At 39.5% G+C, this 19,701-nt stretch overlaps 1 protein-coding gene across 9 annotated transcripts in view; it reads left to right on the top strand.

Moving 5' to 3' along the window:
- The window catches only part of pard3bb (par-3 family cell polarity regulator beta b), a 449,216-nt gene extending 429,733 nt beyond the window's left edge, over nt 1-19,483 (top strand). For all 9 annotated transcript variants that reach the window (XM_048193363.1, XM_048193369.1, XM_048193368.1 and 6 more), the window contains 2 exons: nt 6,814-6,890; nt 18,035-19,483. In XM_048193363.1, coding sequence (XP_048049320.1) covers nt 6,814-6,890; nt 18,035-18,389 — 432 coding nt within the window. In that variant the 3' untranslated portion in view covers nt 18,390-19,483. The remainder of the gene's footprint in view (nt 1-6,813; nt 6,891-18,034) is intronic.
- The last annotated feature ends 218 nt before the right edge of the window (nt 19,484-19,701 follow it).

The raw sequence follows: 19,701 nt of genomic DNA, 5'->3' as shown, positions 1-19,701 counted from the left end.
CTGCATCTGTTTCCTGAAGCTGAACGTCTGCTATTTATATACCTTCTGAAACTAACATTTGCAAATAACTTGCAAAAACAAAATAGATGCACAACTTACCAGGTCATAGATTTTAGATGCATATGCCTCGAACCTTACAATTTCACATAGACCAGGTATGCTGTGTTTTGATATTTAACATTCTTTATCAATCATTATGTGCCACCAGACGTGTATGACTTGTGTTAGCACAAGTCGAATGTATTGATAGAATGCACCTAGCATTTAAGGAGGCTGATCACACAGCGTATTTTGTTCAGCATCAGTTAGGAGAGCGTGAAAAGGACAGATTAATCTGTACCACTAAAGGTTTCTTCATGAATAAACTCATTTATGAGTTATTAACATTTAACAAGTGCCATTTCCAGCTCTGCGAGTTTGGCCAGCTTGAGCAAACTCTCGATAATGTCGAGGGTTAGAGTTTGCACGGTCAGATCAAGAGATTTCTTTAGTGGCGCCTGCAGGTGAGGTGACTCTAATGAGGCCTGGGGTGATGCCTGTTTGAGGATGTGAGTCACCACACCCCACCCTGCCCTTCCAGCACACCATCCTCCACCTCTCCCCTTCTCACATTCATTTGTTTACCTAGCCCGCAGTGAACTGTAAAATCAGACTGATGAAATCTGCGTTTTACATATGCATGAGCCCTGTGCAGCTCAGAGCGGAGGGATGAATACACACTCTCCAGAGAGAGACCTGTGATGCCCCCTGAGCAAACACAAACACACACACACACACACACACACCTCACAATGACAACTTAGTCATACACACCTACTCATACATGTCAGAAAAGGGTTTTCACAGATACATGAAAATTTAGCCAGTTTGTCAGTTTATTTGATTATTTTGCTGTGGAGTTAGATACTTATTAGCTCAATAAAAATCCAAAATGGAAGACAAAGTCTAGAGAAATATCGATAATTAATATATTTTCATTCAGTCCTACAAAGCATCAATAAAAATAGCCCTAATCTAATTTTAATCAGACCTAATATTTATGTGCAGTGTGCAGTTGCAGCAGTTTAGCAACATGCTAACACTAAGCTCTGTTAAAATCAACTGTATATGTGATGACTGTGTTTGGATGCACGACAAAGACGTGATTGTGTGCGTAAGTTGTTTCTCCTGTGCGCTTCTTATGTAGAGTCTCTTTTAAGGTTTCATGATAGTTAGGATAGTAATTTCATCCCAAGATTTTCATCATGAACTTATTACAGGGACATTTTCCCCCTAGAGCAATCTGGGGGAAAACTCCAGGGGTCAAGATTTTGCTGATTAGTATGCTCTCATTAGTCTTTTTTATCCATTGTTAGATTCTTAGCATCTTTTTCCATTCTTTTTCAGCCATTGGAAATTAGCTTCTGAAACCCATCTGTTGCACTCTGTTGTATAGCAAATGTTTTACCAGTGTTCTTTTCTTTTGAAGTCTCTTAAAAGCAGGAAATGGATTTAATTCAGCTATCCCTCAGTTCAACCAAAAATTAACATTGTCTCATTTACTCACCCTCAAGTTGTTCCAAAACTGTATGAATTGATGTCTTCTGCTGAACAAAAAAGAGTGTCGGTATCCAAACAGTTACCATTGACTTCCATAGTCATTTTTTTTTCATACTATGGAAGTCACTGGGGCCCATCAACTCTTTGGTTACCCATATTCATCAAAATATCTTCTTTTGTGTTAAGCAGCAGAAAGATATTCGTACAGATTTGAAACAACATAAGGGTGAGTAAATGATGACAGAATTTTCATTTTTGGTTGAACTATCCCTTTAAGTGGCTTCCTTTCATATCACAGTTCAGAATAGTCACTTGTAAAGCATATGATACTGTGCACAATTTTATGTTACCTTCAGCCAATCAGTGTTGTAATGCTGTAAATTTCCCAGGGTTCTAGATTGATTAGTCATATGACATTTGCAGCTCAGGTGATTGGCTCAAATGCTTCTGTGGCCATGAGGAACGATGGCAGATTTGAAATCACTTGTTTTCAGCCGAGCAAGTGTCATTGAGAAGAATGGGAATGCTAACGGATATCTCTCTCCAGGTGTTATAAACCTCCTCGGGCAAAGTAGTGATGACTCACTTCTTGCTCCGATCAAATCAGCAACCTTCCAGTTACCGGCCTTAACCGCTGTACCACACCACTTCTGTATCTGATCAGCCCTTAAATGAGGGAAGTCATCATTGATCTCTTGGTCTCCTTTTTGGCCACAGGCTAGGTCTCTGGAAAGGTGCTTTTATTCTCATATGCACTGTTATTAGCTTCAGGGTTATGGGGTGTTCCTTTCATGCTCCTTAGTTTGTCCATTATTTCCTGATTGGCTGGTTTTCGGTCAGCATGGATTGGCAGCTTCAATCAGAGTTGAAAGCACAGATGGTGAGAGGGCAGAGTGTGGACACAGTTAGCAACATGGTGTGAATGCGAGGGCACAGCCAAATAATGAAGCAAATCACTGCCATCATTACAGCAGAACAGATCCAGTCAGATACCGATGCCTGTTGGGGAAGGATCCTTATACCGAATATTGAACTTTAAACACAGAGGTCTGTATTTCTACCGTGTCGAATAGTGATATCTGCTCCATTTGGAGATAAGTTCTCCTCTTTAACCCTCCAGGGACATGATGATAATCTCCACCATCATCAGCATTCAAAGACGCCCACTTCGGTTACTCATGGAGTTCATTGCATGCGTGAAGGAGAGGCAAAGATAGAGCGAGTCTGTTTGAAACAGAGAACATTTCCTCTTTCATTCAGAAGCACTTCCATTCTGACCCCTCGCTCAACTATCCTTTTTTTTCCAGGTAATGTGTGCCTGTCCTTTCATCATATATATTGAAGCCCTGAAGACATTTCAGTTTCTTTAAAGCCGAGAGAAAAAATGTGGCTAATATGCAGGCACGAGGGCAGCCGTTATGAGGACGGTGGAGAGAGAGGTGGTGGCACGGCGAGCTGTGTATTTAAAATCAGCTCATTGAGACAGATGACACAATTTCACACATATTGCCCTCGGAAAAGCAGCCAGTTTTCCATAATGGCCCCAACCTTCATCTGTCAGGCCCTGCTAAATCTACTGGAATAATTTCCTCATGGATTATATGTCAGTATTTATAATTTATTAAGTTGCCTATATGTGTCAGGGTACAATTCTCACAGTCCCAATCCTCTGTCATCTTTTTGCTTTTTCGGGTGAAGAAGGACAAGAAGCCTACGAGACAAATGGGGGAAAGTCTCACCGAAATGAAGATGCTGCTTCTGAATGTTTTGTACGGGCATGCTTGCAAATAGTGCGAGCAAATCCCGTTGAAAGCGTTGGTCTTTAGAGGAAGGAAACAGGAGATACTCCCAAATCTGCATGCTGAATGAGGGGAGGTTTAGCCGGTCTTTTAAGAGATTGCTCATCTTGCTAATGTAATGCGCACAGTTAATCTGGCTCTTCCTTGAGCTTGAGTCAGGCTTAGTCCAGGAGGGTTGGAGGACTCCTAGTCTTCATCCTGTTTTTGGAAACATAATCTAGGATCTGGCTTTTTACCCCCTCCCCAAGACTCCCAGTACTAAATCCCCCAATAAGCAGCCTTTGTGAGCAACTCACACTGCCGTTCATGGCTTGATTACAGGGCACAGCAGGTATTTCAGGGGGAAGGTGACTCTGTGATGAATGCAGAGAGAGTGACGGGGCCAGCGCTGGTCTAGAATGTGGCTTTGAATGAGTCGCTCGCATGATAATTCATGCTTTACGATGAAGTCTACAGTAATGCGACATGACCTAGGTGGAGTAGGTGTCCTCACACCAAGTTAAGAAATTAACCAGGGATCATGGCAAAAATGCCACAGGTATTTTAAATGTGGGGGCCGAAATTGCCCACATATTTTTGTTTAATCTGTTTAGGTAGAATCAAACATTTGACATGTTTCATTACAGGCTGTTACATCTGTCTAATTATGGGTTTAGTTATTGTAGTTTTATTTAACGTGGATGCATTAAATTGAGTGACGGTGAAGACAAATAATGTTATAAAATGTGAATTGTCTATTTAAATAAATTATGTTCTTCCTACCCTATTGGAAAAAAAAAAAAAAAACCTATACCAAAATGTATTTAAAATACATTTATTTCATACTAAGTATACTACAAATCCATTAACATATTTACTGATATCACTTGAGACTTACTGATAGAAATATTATAATTACAATTTATTTGGAGTACTTCTTTATTGCACAATGTACATTTCATAATATTAAGCCAAAAATGTATTTTAATATCACTATTAGTAAGGATAGTATGATCACTGTAAAATATCAGTCTTTAAATGCAAAATATTTACAGTTTACCTAAAGTATACTCGCAATAGTTCAATTTTAGCACAATCAAATATACTTAAGTATATCTAAGTACATTAAGTATAAAATTAGTTGTTCCAATTTAGCAGACTTTAAATATATCAATTTAGTATACCAAAAGTACAGGGTATTTATATTAAGTGCATAAATATGTACATGCATTTGTAGTATACTTGGCATAAAATAAATGCATTTTGGTATATTCATTTTCACTATTGGGGAATGCATCAAATAATCCTGAAAAACAATGCATCCTTGTTTACACATAAACATTAAGCAGCAAGCGTTTTCACAATTGATAATAATAAGAAATGTTTCTTGAGCAGCAAATCAGCATATTAGAAAGATTTCTGAAGGATCATGTGACGCTGAAGACTGGAGTTGAGGCTGGCGAAAATTCAGCTTTGCCATCAAAATAAATATAAAATATTTTAAAATATATTGTAATATATTAAAATATATAAATGAAAAACAGTCATTTTAAATTGTATTTTTTTTACAATATTGCTGTTTTTACTGTATTGTTTATCAAACAAATGCAACCTTCTTACCAAACCAGTATACTTTCCTCATATATATTCCTTATTATATATATATATATATATATATATATAATAAAATATCAGAGGTCGCGTTAACCGAAAATTTTCCGTCATTGACGGAATTTTGTTATCAGTGCCGGAAAAATCTGAAGGCCGTCCGTCACGGTGACAGATTACACTCAGGGTGATCTACTGTAAATTGTAACTGTAATTCTCACCCCTGTCCAGTTGGTGACGAGTGCGCTCCAATGTAGCAGCAGAGCACTGGATCCAATACAAAAATTAAACTGGCACGAATCTTTTTGCTATGCGTTTGATAACGCACAGGCGAGTACCCAGAAGCTGATCTATCATGCCACATTAAAGAGCGCCACAACGGTATTTATTGCTTGAATTTCTTAATGAAATGGACAGAATTTGAAATCTGAGACTTTTGTTCCATATCAAAAGCAACACAAAGCGTTAAGCCTATTGCGATTTATTGGATGGGAGGCGCACTACTGTTTATTCATCAACTGAAAACAGCATATACCCTACAAAGAGGTACGAATCGATATTGGTCTCATGAATGTGACCAAAACAGCAAGGAGACATTTTAATTGTTTATTAATAAAGTAATGTTTTCTGAATCAGCGTCGGCTGCAAAGATGAAGTTGACATTGACTCTCATCATCTCCTCATGGACGCGCTAGAGAGAGAATGCACTTCATTCGGTTTAGTCTACATAATCAGAGTAGCCTATTTCTTTTCGTTTTGAATTATTTCGTTTTCGTTAAAGTAGATATTTAAAGCTTTCTGTAGATATATTTATTATGTCTGTGAGGCAAGCAGCCGCTGAGTTTTGGTTTTGGTCCATTTAGCCTATAAGACACGCTCCAGTTCACGCGCAAGTGATCGCGCTGGCGCCTCCATGTCATGATTATATTTTCTGCTATATTTGCTTCTTATTTATTACATCCAGGCAATTGGTTAATGAAACATTGATTAAAATTAAGATACAATTTTTACAAAATGAAATTCACTTTAAAGAAAGGCTTTCTACAAAACAAAACTTAATGTGGTCAAAATCATGTCTGACCCACTCCATGTCTCCTGATATATTGCGCATCTTATGATGCATCTTACTCATGCTGTTCACTTTTCATAATCAAATAGATGAATTTAAAATATAACATAGGACTATTTAAACATAATGAAACTTTTAAACATATATGAAACTACGTTTTCTTTAATGGCTACCAACATATAGCCTAATAGTACAGTACAGAGAAATTTCACGTGTGAATTACCCGTCATTTTAATTTTCATATTTTAATTATAATAACACATTTAATTGCTTTTATTTTTGTTCAAATGTTATAATAACACATTTAATTGCTTTTATTTTTGTTCAAGTGTGAACAAAAATAAAAGCAATTAAATGTGTTATTATAATTAAAATATGAAAATTAAAATGACGGGTAGTAATAGATTATGACGGAATTTTTACGACCATGTCCGGACAATGTTAAAGTCTAATGCAACCTCTGATAGATTTATATATATTAAGTTAAAATATAGTGTGACGATCAAGAGTAGAGCAATGTTCAATGTGACGTTTAAATCATGGTCAACTATTTAAAATGCATTCCAGTGTTGTGTGTTGCGATATTTTGAGAATTAGCAGCTACTTTTGTGTTTGATATTGATTTGTTTATGTCGGTAGAAGCCAAAATTGCTCACGTTGAAACATTGTGTACAACATGCTTTGTGTATATGCTGCCCTGTTGACACTGCCACACCCCCATACATATACCACAGTAGCTTTATTGCAGTCTAATATAATATGTGTCATGTAAACCTCTTCTTCTCATTTTCACTCTGCTCTCTTCTTGACATTTATCAGATGCCAGTAAGAAACCCTGACCCCAGACTGACGCCACGCTATGAGGATGCCGAGCGACAGTACGCCTCTCTGCCCAGGTAAGAACATCCACTCATTAATACCGCATCCTTCGTGACAAATCGGGGAGAGATTGGAAGCTAGAAAAGTAGAAGAGGGGAAGGAAGAGAGGGGGAGAGCAGGTAGTCATCTGTCTCTCTCATGCAGTGCTGAATAATCCTCTTTAATGCGTATAATTAAATCTGGAGTGTCTGCCTTCTGAGGCCCTCCTATCCTGGGAATTCACCTGATCCTCTCCAGGGAGACGACCATGCGGTCGCAGCTCTGTAACCCGATCACAGAGCACATTTTTGGAGCCGCCTAAAGTTACAGCTGCCTCTTTCTGTCTCTTCCGTTGTTTCTATCGGTCTCAATCACGTCTTTCCGTGTTTGCTGAGCCTGACCGACCACGACGGCCAGCGCAAACAAACAGGCAATCGCACAGGCGTGAATGTTGGCTCGTAATGTCCACAGCCTGTTTGCCCTCTCTGGTCTGTGTAAACAGCGCTGGTGTTAGTGTGAGGGTCACGGTTTATGAGTTTGGCACATGTAAGTGTGGATCTGTCATCACATGATTGCAGAAGACTATAAACGGATAACCGATAACAAATGAGACACATTAAGAAATCTAAAACTTGCAAGTGATGAACTTTTAAAAGTGTTGGCGAGGCATTTTAATAGCACTCATTGAATTGAAATAAAATGCTAAAACACTTATAAAGTATTTATCATTTTCCCTGCAGCATCATTACATGGGTGAACTAAGATTTCACTCCTCCAAAATGGCTTATCACAACAGATTTTAGTATCAACCACCCCGGGGTCTACTTTCAAAGCCATTTCCTTTCTAAATAACGCTCATCACCTCAGTTCAAAGTGACTACTATATCCATTTGGGTACTATGTGTTTTTTTGTGTTGACACAAAAAAGGGGCCAAACCTTGGCCAAAAACTCCTGTGGCAGACTCTCGCTTTCATTAGTACACCATCCCAAACTGGAAGAGTTTCAAATCTGTGTCCGGCCCACGCTGAGGTCGCTGGTTTTTGCAGTCAGCTGAAGGTTGGCCTCGTCGCAAGAGCGTGCAGCTCCGCCGTGTGTGTCTAATTATAACCATTAGTGCATTGATACACCCACTCATTACCTAGTGTTCTCAGCTCGAGGTCAGCCAATCAGAAGGTCCATTCGCCACCTGCCTCCAGATTATTGGATTAACTGGGCAAGTCAAAGTTGTGTTTCATTGTGTTAGGGCTTTCATTGGACCGTTTTAGTGATAATTGGGTGATGAATGCACAGATGGTGGCCCATCTCGATGAACTCTGGTCAAGAGGTACATTTTTGGAGCTGTTCTTTAGTGCACAAATCAATCACAATCACTCATTCTTTCTCATCCTATCTTTCACTTTAAAGGGCTAGTTCACCCAAAAATGAAAATTCAGTCATTTATTACTCAACCTCATGTCGTTCTACACCCGTAAGGCCGGGTTCACACCGCAAGCGGCAGCAGAGCGGAAGCAGCGCGTGAGCGTGAACTGCAGCTGCAGAGACGTGCGAGTATTCACACTGGAAGCGTTTGTACAGCATCACAGTAGCGGCTCGAAGCTACATATAAAATGAGCATTTCTTTACAAAGACAGCTATAAATTTGTTTTTATAATTGGTCATTGTTAAACTTAGGCTTGAAAGTTTGTTAACATGCAAGGTGTACAACACTCACATATAAACAGAAAATAAATAAAAGCCTCATGTCATCCATTGCTGCACACAAATGAGGTAAGCTTTGTGTTTTACATCATCTGACGCATGAACATGTTTACAAGACTGCAAACTCGGCGAAAAAGACAGCAAACTCAGGTTTGATTTGGGTATGCAAGAGCCTATATTGCTGTCTGTGTAATAACTAAAATAATGTTTATATATCATATTTTCTGGCTAGTTTAGTTTACTATAATACACCATACTTTAGCCCAAACTGAATAATTAAAAACAAGTTTAAATGAGTAAATCTTCTATAAATATTTTTTAATATTGATTTTATTTCATGACCTACTTCAATTCTTGTTAAAACACACTAGATATGCTTATTCTGTGCATTTTGAGCACTTTTTGTGTGAAATCAATATTTATTTTGTCCATCAAAGGTGTACTTTCACTTTAATTGAGCGTTAGCAGCGCAGCAAAAATAGACCCAGCGGCGAAACGATCGCGGCACTGCTGCTTCTGCTCTGCTCCTGCTCCGCGCTGCCGTGCAGCCTCTGCGTGCGGTGTGAACGCTCTCATCTGTTAACATGGACGCCGAAAAAATACGCGCTGCTTCTGCTCTGCTGCTGCTTGCGGTGTGAACCCGGCCTAAGACCTTTCATCTTCAGAACACAAAGTAAGATATTTTTGATAAAATCTGATGGCTCAGTGAGGCCTGCACGGCCAGCCAGATCATTTTCTTTTTCTATGCCCAAAAAGGTACTAAAAACGTATTTAAAACAGCTCATGTGACTACAGTGGTTCAACCTTAATGTTATGAAGTGACGAAAATACTTTTTGTGCACCAAAACTAAACAAAAGAACGACTTTATTCAACAATATCTAGTGATGGGCGATTTCAAAACACTGCTTCAAAGCTTTACGAATCTTTTGTTTCGAATAAGTGGTTCGGAGCGCTAAAATCGCGTGATTTCAGTAAACGAGGCTTCGTTACGTCATAAGTGTTTTGAAATTTCAATAGTTCACATGATTCTGGCAGTTTGATATGCGATCCGAACCACTGATTTAAAACAAAAGATCCGTAAAGCTTCGAAGCTTCATGAAGCAGTGTTTTGAAATTGCCCATCACTAGATATTGTTGAATATCACATGAATATCACATCATATGTTGAGGCCTGCTTCAAAAATATCTTAATTTGTGTTCCAAAGATGAACGAAGGTCTTACGGGTGTGGAACAACATGAGGGTGAGTAATAAATGACAGAAATTTCATTTTTGGGTGAACTAACCCTTTAAGACTAACCAATTCCTTTCTCAAAAAGCTAAGAAACACCCCCACTGAATCTCTCCCCTAGTCCCACACTCTTTGGATTTTCTGGTGGTGGGCCTTCCCAGACCTCTTTAGACCAGTCACAATGGTCTCATTGTTTATCTGCCTCATCAAGAACGTTCTGTGTCAGAAGACCTCTTAGTGTGTCTTCTTTGCAGTCTAAATGAGTGCAAAATCGGCTGTTGTCGAACCTTAGGAAAGACTCTGTTGAAGCAGTTTGTACAAATGTCAGTAAATTGTTCTCGTATCTTTTAGACAAGCCAGCAAGCTGTCAGTTGCAATGTTGCAAATGCCAGAAAAGAGTTTGTGATGAGGGAAGAAGGTTACATTTGATGAGAGCTCAGAAAATAATGCCATATTTCCATTGTTCTGCCTGTTCAATGTTGCCCTGGCAACCAACACCCACCATCTGCGCTAGGCTGGACCTCCTCACCCTGTCGTCCGATTTCTCACTTTTCCCCCCCTCCTTTTTCTTCCCTTTTCTAGTTTTCATTTTCCTCTCCTTCTGAAATTCATGAAATTTGCATCCTCCTGTGAGGCGCATCAGGTTTGTAAATTGTCGTTGGCATCAAAAAGACATGATGGCTGATTGCTGTTCGGAGTCTCCCGCAGGTGAGCTCATAGGTGTCCGATAAGCTGCAAAACTGCAAGCTTCTGCCCAGACCGTGTAACGTCCAATAGCAGGACAAGCAGGCAAGCATGACTTCTACAGAGCAAACCTCATTTAGCACCGTTCTGCCACGGCGTCCATTACCACACTGGGCAGGTAGCAGATGGAGAATATTAGGCTAATGATTAAATGAAGCTGGCGGAAATTTTTTGATGGTTTCACTTGCTGCGGCAAATGCGGTCAATCATTACTCGTTCAGCGCTCAGAATTCGCTTTGAGGTTTTGGAATAGCTTGGCATTTGGCACAGTTTCAGGGAGGTATTATTCGTGCTTGGGCATTCTCAGCCCGAGATGCAGGATCTGCAAAATCCACGGATCTATTTCAGACTTCACGAGAATGAGACCACTTAACCGCCTGACTCATCTTTGAAGACATGTAGCACCCATCGCATACCTTTCATACAGTTCTCACACATACACACGAACGCCTATTCATTTCACACTCTCAAGGCTGAGTGTTGTAAGAGAGTTAGAGTAAAAGAGTTGCTCATTTTCACTTCTCTTTTGTCAAAGCCATCTGCGATGCGAAGCTTCAGTTATTAAAGCAGTCGATTTAAGGACGAAATTCAATTAGATGTGGCAAAATAAATCTAATATCATTCCTAATTTGTATAATTACATTCTAGGTCATACAATAACATTTCTGATGGATAGACACCTATCTTGTTCACCAAGATTGTTATGAGAGCTGAATGTTTTCTTCAGTTTCTCCACTCCCAATATAAGGCTGGAATTCAAACCAAATAATCCTCCCAGGACTCGGTGGGAGCCTACCCGGTGTTATATGACGGCCAGGGGTCAGTAGGCCATGTGTCTGCGTGTGTGAGGGTAAGGTGCGTGATTCCCGAGGGCAGCTGAATAAACAGCCTGCCCTTCAGATGGTCCACGGTGTTACTTCTGCAGCCAGGTGCACTGTAGGAGCTCTGATGTAATCTCCAAAACATGGCACTTATTTTAGGGCAGCTCCTGTCTAGGATAGCTATGATACTCTGGTTTGAATGTTTACTTGTCAAAAAATGATTGTCAGCTACAAACTCCTCAAGCAAGGAGCTTTTCAGGCAGCAGAACATGACAGTCCTCAATGGAAACACCAAAAAACGAGAAACAGACGTTCTCTAGACAACATTCGCCAATCAGACACTGGAGTTGATGTTCCAGGATGAAGGTTTGAGGAGTGAGCAGCTGGCACCTTCTGTTTTTTTCCCTCTTTTCTCTTTGGTGATGGACGACTGAAGCGTTTATCGTTCATTATTTCTCACTTTACCTATATTGCTCTTTTGTTTTGGTTTCTCTGTCATTAAAGAGTCATTCAGTTGGTAATGAAATCTCATTTCAGGAGGGAAACTTTGTTACCTCAACTTTCATAAGTGCTTAACGTGGTTAGGAAGCCCAAATGAAGACAGCAGTCTCTTACTCGCTTTGGAATTTGGCTGATATGAAGAGCCTGAGAAAGTGAAGATGCCTCCATGTATAACATGCTGGCTTATGGCTGTCATCACCGTTTGAAAGTAATGGTAAAACAGTCCCACAATATAATTTTGCCTGCATCTGCTCACTGCATGATGGAGAACTGGCAGCAGATTTTTAATATACCTTTCATTGTTCATTCGGTGAAGGAGGATCATTTCGTTTTTTAGCTATTACGTTGCAGGAGTTTCCCAGGGGACTAATTTAGTCTGCACTGTTTATCCATGTGGCTATCAAAAGAGAATCATGCCATAATCATTCTGAATGGTTTTGTAAAGCTCAAAATGTATGTAGGTACTGTGTGTGGTAGCTTTTCTAATGCCTTGTCCTTTTTGTGTGTGCAGAGCTTAATCAGGGTGGATGCCGATATTTTTCCACTAAAGAATGATTATTATTCATTTAATTATGTATATTTTATTTGCCAGCTGACCCATCGCTGTGACACAGTATGTCCTATTGAACAGCCTGTACTATCCCTCACAGCTTAATTTTTATTCAATTCATTAAATATGCCGTCTACCCTGACTAAGGTCCATGGTGCTCAAAACAGCTGCTCCCAGCTGTTGAGCCCACAAAACCATTTAAATAACTGCACATCAAGAATGTCTTATAATTCCCTACCAAGCTCCAAAAGCAGTTGCACAGTCTTTAAACCAGGAGGGAAATGTGTCCCAGTGGGCCACATACCACTGTAGCACATTTAGTAGGAAAAATCAGGATTTCACGGACTGAATACTAAATTCACTGCCATGAGATACTTAGAAAAGAACGGGTCTAATGTTTCTAAACTTCTTAACTTGTTTACTGATCCTCAGACTGCATGCCTGTTCCAAAAAACATGAGGCCTCTTCCTGGTTTCCCAGCTTTCTCTTTTTGGGGGGAGAGACATAAGGGGTCAAATTAAAGAAGGGGGGTCAGTATAATACTGTAGACACATTACAGGAATACGGTACACATTGGTGTCCTACTGTAGTTTTAAACACATAAAATGTCTTTTAAAATGGTGATTTTAGCCTGCTCCACTAGGCCTCTACCTTCTTGACTTTATCAATTAAAGTGGCGATCGATATTTTTTTTTTTTTTCAATTCTATAGAATATTAACTAATTTTAAACAAAAATGTCACATTTTAAGCACAACATGTTTGATTCATTTTTATCTTATTTTATTGTAGATGTAATGTTAATTTCTAGAAAATATTTTAAAAACAAAAATATAGAATCTATAATCTAATTATAATTTTTATTTATTTATTTATTTATTTTGCTATCCTCACTTACATAAATGAAAAGTAAAAATATGTCAAAAATTTCTGAATAATTTTTGGTTGGACTTTTTTCTTAAAAAAAGGTTTTATTTTATTTATTTATTTATTTATGTTAATGGATTACAACAGGTTTTCAAAAATGGGAAAACCTATAGAAAATAAAACAGCTTTTTTTGAGGTTTACAATCAATGTTTTCTGAAGGTTAAGCACCTCCTTACACTGGCCAGAGAGAGAGAGAGAGAAGGAAAAGTGTTTCAGGCACTATCTTGTACACCGTTCATGGAAAGTGAATGGACAGTGCCGCTGTTTTCCCCAGCTGTTGATCGTATTCACAGTGGAACATTCTTCACCCCACCAGGCCTCTTGTGTCCTTCCGTCCCTATAGACTCATCAAAACTGTAGGACTCAACATCAAGAAAAGATTAAACCAGAACAGAAGTATAAGCTCTTTGCGTTTTGTATTAGCTTGTTGGAGGACTATAGGTTTGAGAACATGAAAGATTAATTGTTAATGTTCTGGGCTTGAGGTGAGGTCTTGGATAAGCTGGCAGAACCAGGTGCAGGCAACCACCACATGTGGTAAAGCTGATAATCTCCAGCAGTAATGATGATTTTGGCCTTCACTGGCCCCCAATTTGCAAACACACACATACACACACTGCTTATCAGAGACTGTTGAGACTGTGACGTCACAGCCAGTGATACGAGAATGTCTGACTGAGAGGGTCAGGAGGGAGTGCGTGCATCCAGACGCCCAGTTGTCCCGCTGGATGGGTGGTCACAGCTTTGGAGAGATTAAGATGATGCTGATGATTTTTGGAATGCCTGTTTTCTTGCCCTCCAGGTCTTCAGGAAACCCTCCCTTAGTGGGAATCGAGACAACAGCGAAAGAGTGTGCTTTCCGTCAAGGGCATTCAGACTGATGTTTTCCACATTCAGCTGGAGTAACGCAATATGTGTGAAACACATACACAGGCAGTCTTGCGCTAAAAGTAGCTAATTGATACTGCAGAGAGCCATCAGACGGGAAGCTTGTTCACATACATGTCGTACACATAAATAAGTTAATGGGGATGGTCTGGAAAGTCAAACACAACGATCCAGGCCCCTTAAGACTTCTGGCATGCCGAAGCTGTCATTGATACTAGCCTGAGGTATGACGGGAATGGGAAGGAGGGGAAGCAAGACAGCTGATTCGGCACTCCAGTGAAAGCGGACGATCGCACTGATCATTACATATATTATTATATATAAAACTAAAATATATACACTACCATTCAAAAGTTAGATTAGATAAGTTGATCAAAAGTGACAGTAAAGACATTTATAATGTTACAAATAAATGCTGTTCTTTTCAACTTTCTAATCATCAAAGAATCCTGAAAAAAAAGTGAAGTAGGAAGGAAAGACAGCTGATTCAGCAGTCCAGCGTGAGCGGGCGATTGTACTGCCCTCTGTCTGGTTTTGTTTTCGTTCTCGTTCTCATTGGCCTGAATCTGGCTGTCTTTCAGCCGAGGTGTAATGTAACTGCCAGCTAAAGCCTCTGGAACTCTGCATTCAGGGCACAGCAGCGCAAGAGCCGGAAAAATGCGAATTGTGCTATGAAAGGTGATCCACGCTGAATTATTGCGCAGTGTCTCGCCTTACAGTGGAGATTATACCCTAATCAGCCGGTGTGAGGAAACCAGAGATGGCCGTCTGTCTACTGTCTCCAGGGACCCTGACCGCATGTCGGGCCCTGTCCCAGACGTTGTATGTGCTTGAGACGTGTTAAAATGTTTCTGTTGCACGTCCTTGGTATGTCACGCTTGCCTCAGCGCATGTAACACGGGATCATGATATCGGGACTCGCCCTCCCTCCACCCCTTCTCACTCTCCACAAAATGCCACTGGTCGGATTAGGGGTTACTGTATTATCAGTTCGTCCTCAGGCTCCTTATCCCTGCAGCATTTTAGTGTACATCCTGCAGATCCAACTCCTAAAGCTCCTAGTGAACTGACTGGCGGTGTACTGTCTACATACAGTAGCAATGTTCCCTCTAAGCTGCGCGCGTGCGCGGCCACGCACTTCTGATGCCGCGGCCGCGCAGAAAGAATAATTGCCGCGCAGAGGACAAAAATCATGTGTGGGAAAATCGGGGAAAATCCATTCAATTGTAGTTTAAATGAGAAATAAGTGCAGTGCTCTGGTCAACCGCTATAGAGTTATTGTCGCTATAGAGTTAGAACCGGTTTACAGGTTTCATAGAAAGAGAACGATGTGAGCGCGTGTGAGCAGCCGCGGACCTGAGCCAAACCAGTCGCGGTAAGAATACTGTCATGTTTGCGGAGTAAATACTTCAATACGAGAGAGGCAACGCGAAACGAAAAGAAATGTGAAATAAAACGTCATGTTTTAATGAAAAGTGGCGGAAATAACGGATGATGGGCACAGAATGAACAAAACTCTGAGACATTTACAATCACACCCACCACAGGTGAAGCATGCAAACTCAAAATACATCAGTTATATACCTCCGTTTAAATAGATTATTGTGTGTGATAGTGGTGTGGGTTTCAGGGATGTTTAGACAACTATAAAAGAGTTAACGTTCATTTTTCTTAAAAATATTTAGCTATCAGATCTGTTTAAATGCTTCAGTTTTCATATTATAATATATTAAAACAAAATGAAGCATTTAAACTGATATAATACTGTATATCAGTTTAAATCCTTCAAGATTATAATATATTTTATTATATTATAATGTAAGCCTAATAAAAAAATGATCTCACAATTCATAAGCAATAAACATGTAATTTTGATGGTTTAACACTGTCTGTTGCTAATAATTTACAAAACCATACCATAATGTGTACAAAAACACATTATGGTTGTCCCAAACCATCAGTGTAACTGCTTTTATTATTATAAAGAATTTAACTTTCCTTTTTAAATGATTTTTTAAATAGAATTTCTTGGTAAAGACTGGTACAGTTAACAAAGCAATGTGAAAAAATCTCAAGTAACCTAAAATGTGCTTAATTTAGTGACTGAACTGCTTGTTTTCAAAAATATGATTTAATATATCACTATGTTAAACCAAGGGTCAAATAAAATATAAATGGCACATTAAAAAGTTAGTTGCATGATAAAACCTTTTTTTTGCGTGCGTGTGTTTACCTTCATTGTACAGGTCTGATATAAAGTATGTTTTTTCTCAGGTGGCCAAAATGTGCGCTCAACATAGAAAAGTTTTGCTCAGCGAGAAAAAAAATTAGAGGGAACATTGTACAGTAGGTAGCAGTGGTGAGGCTATATAAGGGCCAAGGGGGTATTGGCCCTCTCAGTTTGATGGCTGGTCCACCCAATCAAATGAGACAAAAGAATTTTTTTGTGGGAAAAGAGAGAAAAAAAAATCACGCATACATGACAATAATAATCACTCAATGAATTTATAGGATGTCACTTTGAGCGGTGTGTGGATTCTAACTTAAAGGGTTAGTTCACCCAAAAATGAAAATTCTGTCATTTATTACTCACCCTCATGCCGTTCCACACCCATAAGACCTTCGTTCATCTTCAGAACACAAATTAAGATATTTTAGTTCAAATCCGATGGCTCAGTGAGGCCTCCATAAGGAGCAATGACACTTCCTCTCTCAAGATCCATAAAGGTACTAAAAACATATTTAAATCAGTTCATGTGAGTACAGTGGTTCAATATTAATATTATAAAGCGCCGAGAATATTTTTGAAGCGCCAAAAAAAAAAAAGTGATGGCCGATTTCAAGACACTGCTTCAGGAAGATTCAGAGCATAAATGAATCAGTGTATCGAATCTGCTGTTCGGAGCGCCAAAGTCACGTGATTTCAGCCGCTGGCAGTTTGATACGCGATCTGAATCATGATTCGATACACTGATACATTATGCTCCGAATCTTCCTGAAGCAGTGTTTTGAAATCGGCCATCACTAAATAAGTCGTTATTTTGTTTTGTTTTTTGGCGCACCAAAAATATTCTCGTCGCTTTATAATATTAATATTGAACCACTGTACTCACATGAACTGATTTAAATATGTTTTTAGTACCTTTATGGATCTTGAGAGAGGAAGTGTCCATTGCTCCCTATGGAGGCCTCAATGAGCCATCGGATTTAATCAAAATATCTTAATTTGTGTTCCGAAGATGAACGTAGGTCTTACGTGTGTGCAACGAGCATGAGGGTGAGTAATAAATGACAGAATTTTCATTTTTGGGTGAACTAACCCTTTAAACACCTCTAATTGGCCATTGAATCAACAGACATGTCTGTGATTGATTGCAAAAACATGTTGTAAATAGAAACCTTTGATGTTTTCCAGATACACACTGGATCATTAGCCAAATTGCCAATATGCTATTATTACGGAGAAAAATTGATCCTAGACCACCAGTTATGTGCAGCTTTTCCCTCTAAAAGTGATCAGAAGCATGAGTAGACAGTGGTTTCAGTGAGAAATTCCACGCTTTGATGAATATCCACACTGATGATGCTGAAAATTCAACTTTGCCATTTACAAGAATGAAAGAAAATAAATTAAAATAGAATTGTTTTTAGATTGGAATAATATTTCACAATATTACTGTTTTTTGATTATATAAACCGATAATCCAATATGGCTAAAATGTTTTCTAAGCGAGCATCTCTCTTGGTTTTTCAGCTAAAATCATGCTTGACCATCTCCTTCCAGATCCTAACTGTATTTCCTTTAACATTCCTGTCTTGCAGAAGAGCACCAGTCGAACCTATTGAGTATCCGGTGCAGCCGTGGGCTGGACACAGGGACCCTATGCACTACCCGAACCCACAGTCAGGCTACCACCTCAGCTACCCTCCCAGGGATAACTACCCTCACCCGGTAGACCCTCGGCAGAATGACTCAGGGTTCTATCACCCTCCTCCACAGCAGAGAGGCCCCCTTCGGCAGGATGTGCCCCCTTCTCCCACCATACCCCTCCGAGGCCCTCGCTTCGACACCATGAACCGCGGAGGCTACCGCAACAGCAGCCCAGAGCGCTATGCGTACGGAGAAACACGACACTCGGACCCGAGACAGAAGAGTCCGATGACGGCGGCTGTTTAACCTCACCATTTGTTTTTTACCATGTGTACGACGTTTCTAGAGCAAGCACCAGTGCGCCCACTATCATGGACAGGTGTTTACATGTTTTTTACTAACAATTTTGCTTTGTAATATCCCGTCTTAATAGCCAAAGCTGCGTCTTAGAGTCCTGATGCAGCATTTGCAGGGACAGTGATCCATATGTAACTCAGTCCCACTCAGACGGTCCCTCCATATGCCTGTGTGTCTGTAGGATGAATGCTGGCCTTCGGATGATTGGCTAGATCCAGTTATAAACACATTCCAGCACCACTTTTATTGGCACATTATTGTACAATCTTTGCAACGGCAATTTGAAACTGTGGTATATGTGTACTACTGTGTGTCTGCTTGCATGTTTAAGGATGAAAGGGCGTTATTTTAGAGCACTCCATATACTCTTTTTGAATTTAGCTTTTCTATTATGGAAGGATATTAAGCCACCGTATGAGATGCAAAACGTGTCGCTATGAACAACAGCTTAGAATATTTACTTTTTTACACATAGATTTGGTCATGCTTAACAGAAAAGTATGACTATTTCATACTGAGAATTCTAGTAGTCTGGAATAAATAAATGTAGCACTCATGCTAACTGTCCTGAATGTGAAGTCATATAAACAAACAGAGGAAGATGAAGAAAAGAGGTTGTTTTTCAGGAAAAGGAAAGGAGAGTCTAAAGAACCTCTGACACAGAGGAAGGATGAGAACCGCACGTCTTCCTGGGCTTACAGCATTCCCACCTGAATCCACACCTATGAATGGGCTGCCTGCCATTTTACCCCACTAAAATAGGGTTTGTTTTAAGATTCTTTACTTTTGATAGTATTTCAGTCATGTTTAATGATTTCACATGTATTTTGGTACAAAAACTCTCTCTGTATTCAGAGTTCAGGCAACATGATAAATAAAAGTATTATTGATTGTAGTATGAGATAATCATGTGAACCTCCTATGTAACTTTTTACAAAACAGAATGATCTGTGCACCTAGTATCACTGTATACATTAATAATATGTACAAAATGTTGTCTTTTATATAACACATTTTCAATAAATATGCATTTGAAACAATAAGTCACTATATTAGTCATTTTAAAACTTTGAAACTTCCCTCTAGCTGCGTATCTGAGGAGGAGAATCACTGAACTAGACGAATAGTCTTCCAGTATGATTCAATTGCATCTCCCAGCCCCCTGATAAAAACTCTACCTGCATGTGTGATAATAGATGGCTGCAAATTAACACAGCAGTAATTATCAATTAAGATGAAGAGGTGATATGCATCTGTGATT

The sequence above is a fragment of the Megalobrama amblycephala genome, linkage group LG6 (assembly GCF_018812025.1).
Source record: "Megalobrama amblycephala isolate DHTTF-2021 linkage group LG6, ASM1881202v1, whole genome shotgun sequence".
Classification (NCBI taxonomy): Eukaryota; Metazoa; Chordata; class Actinopteri; order Cypriniformes; family Xenocyprididae; genus Megalobrama; species Megalobrama amblycephala.
The sequence above is the reverse complement of the archived record's forward strand: the minus strand, read 5'-3'. Positions and strand labels throughout refer to the sequence as shown.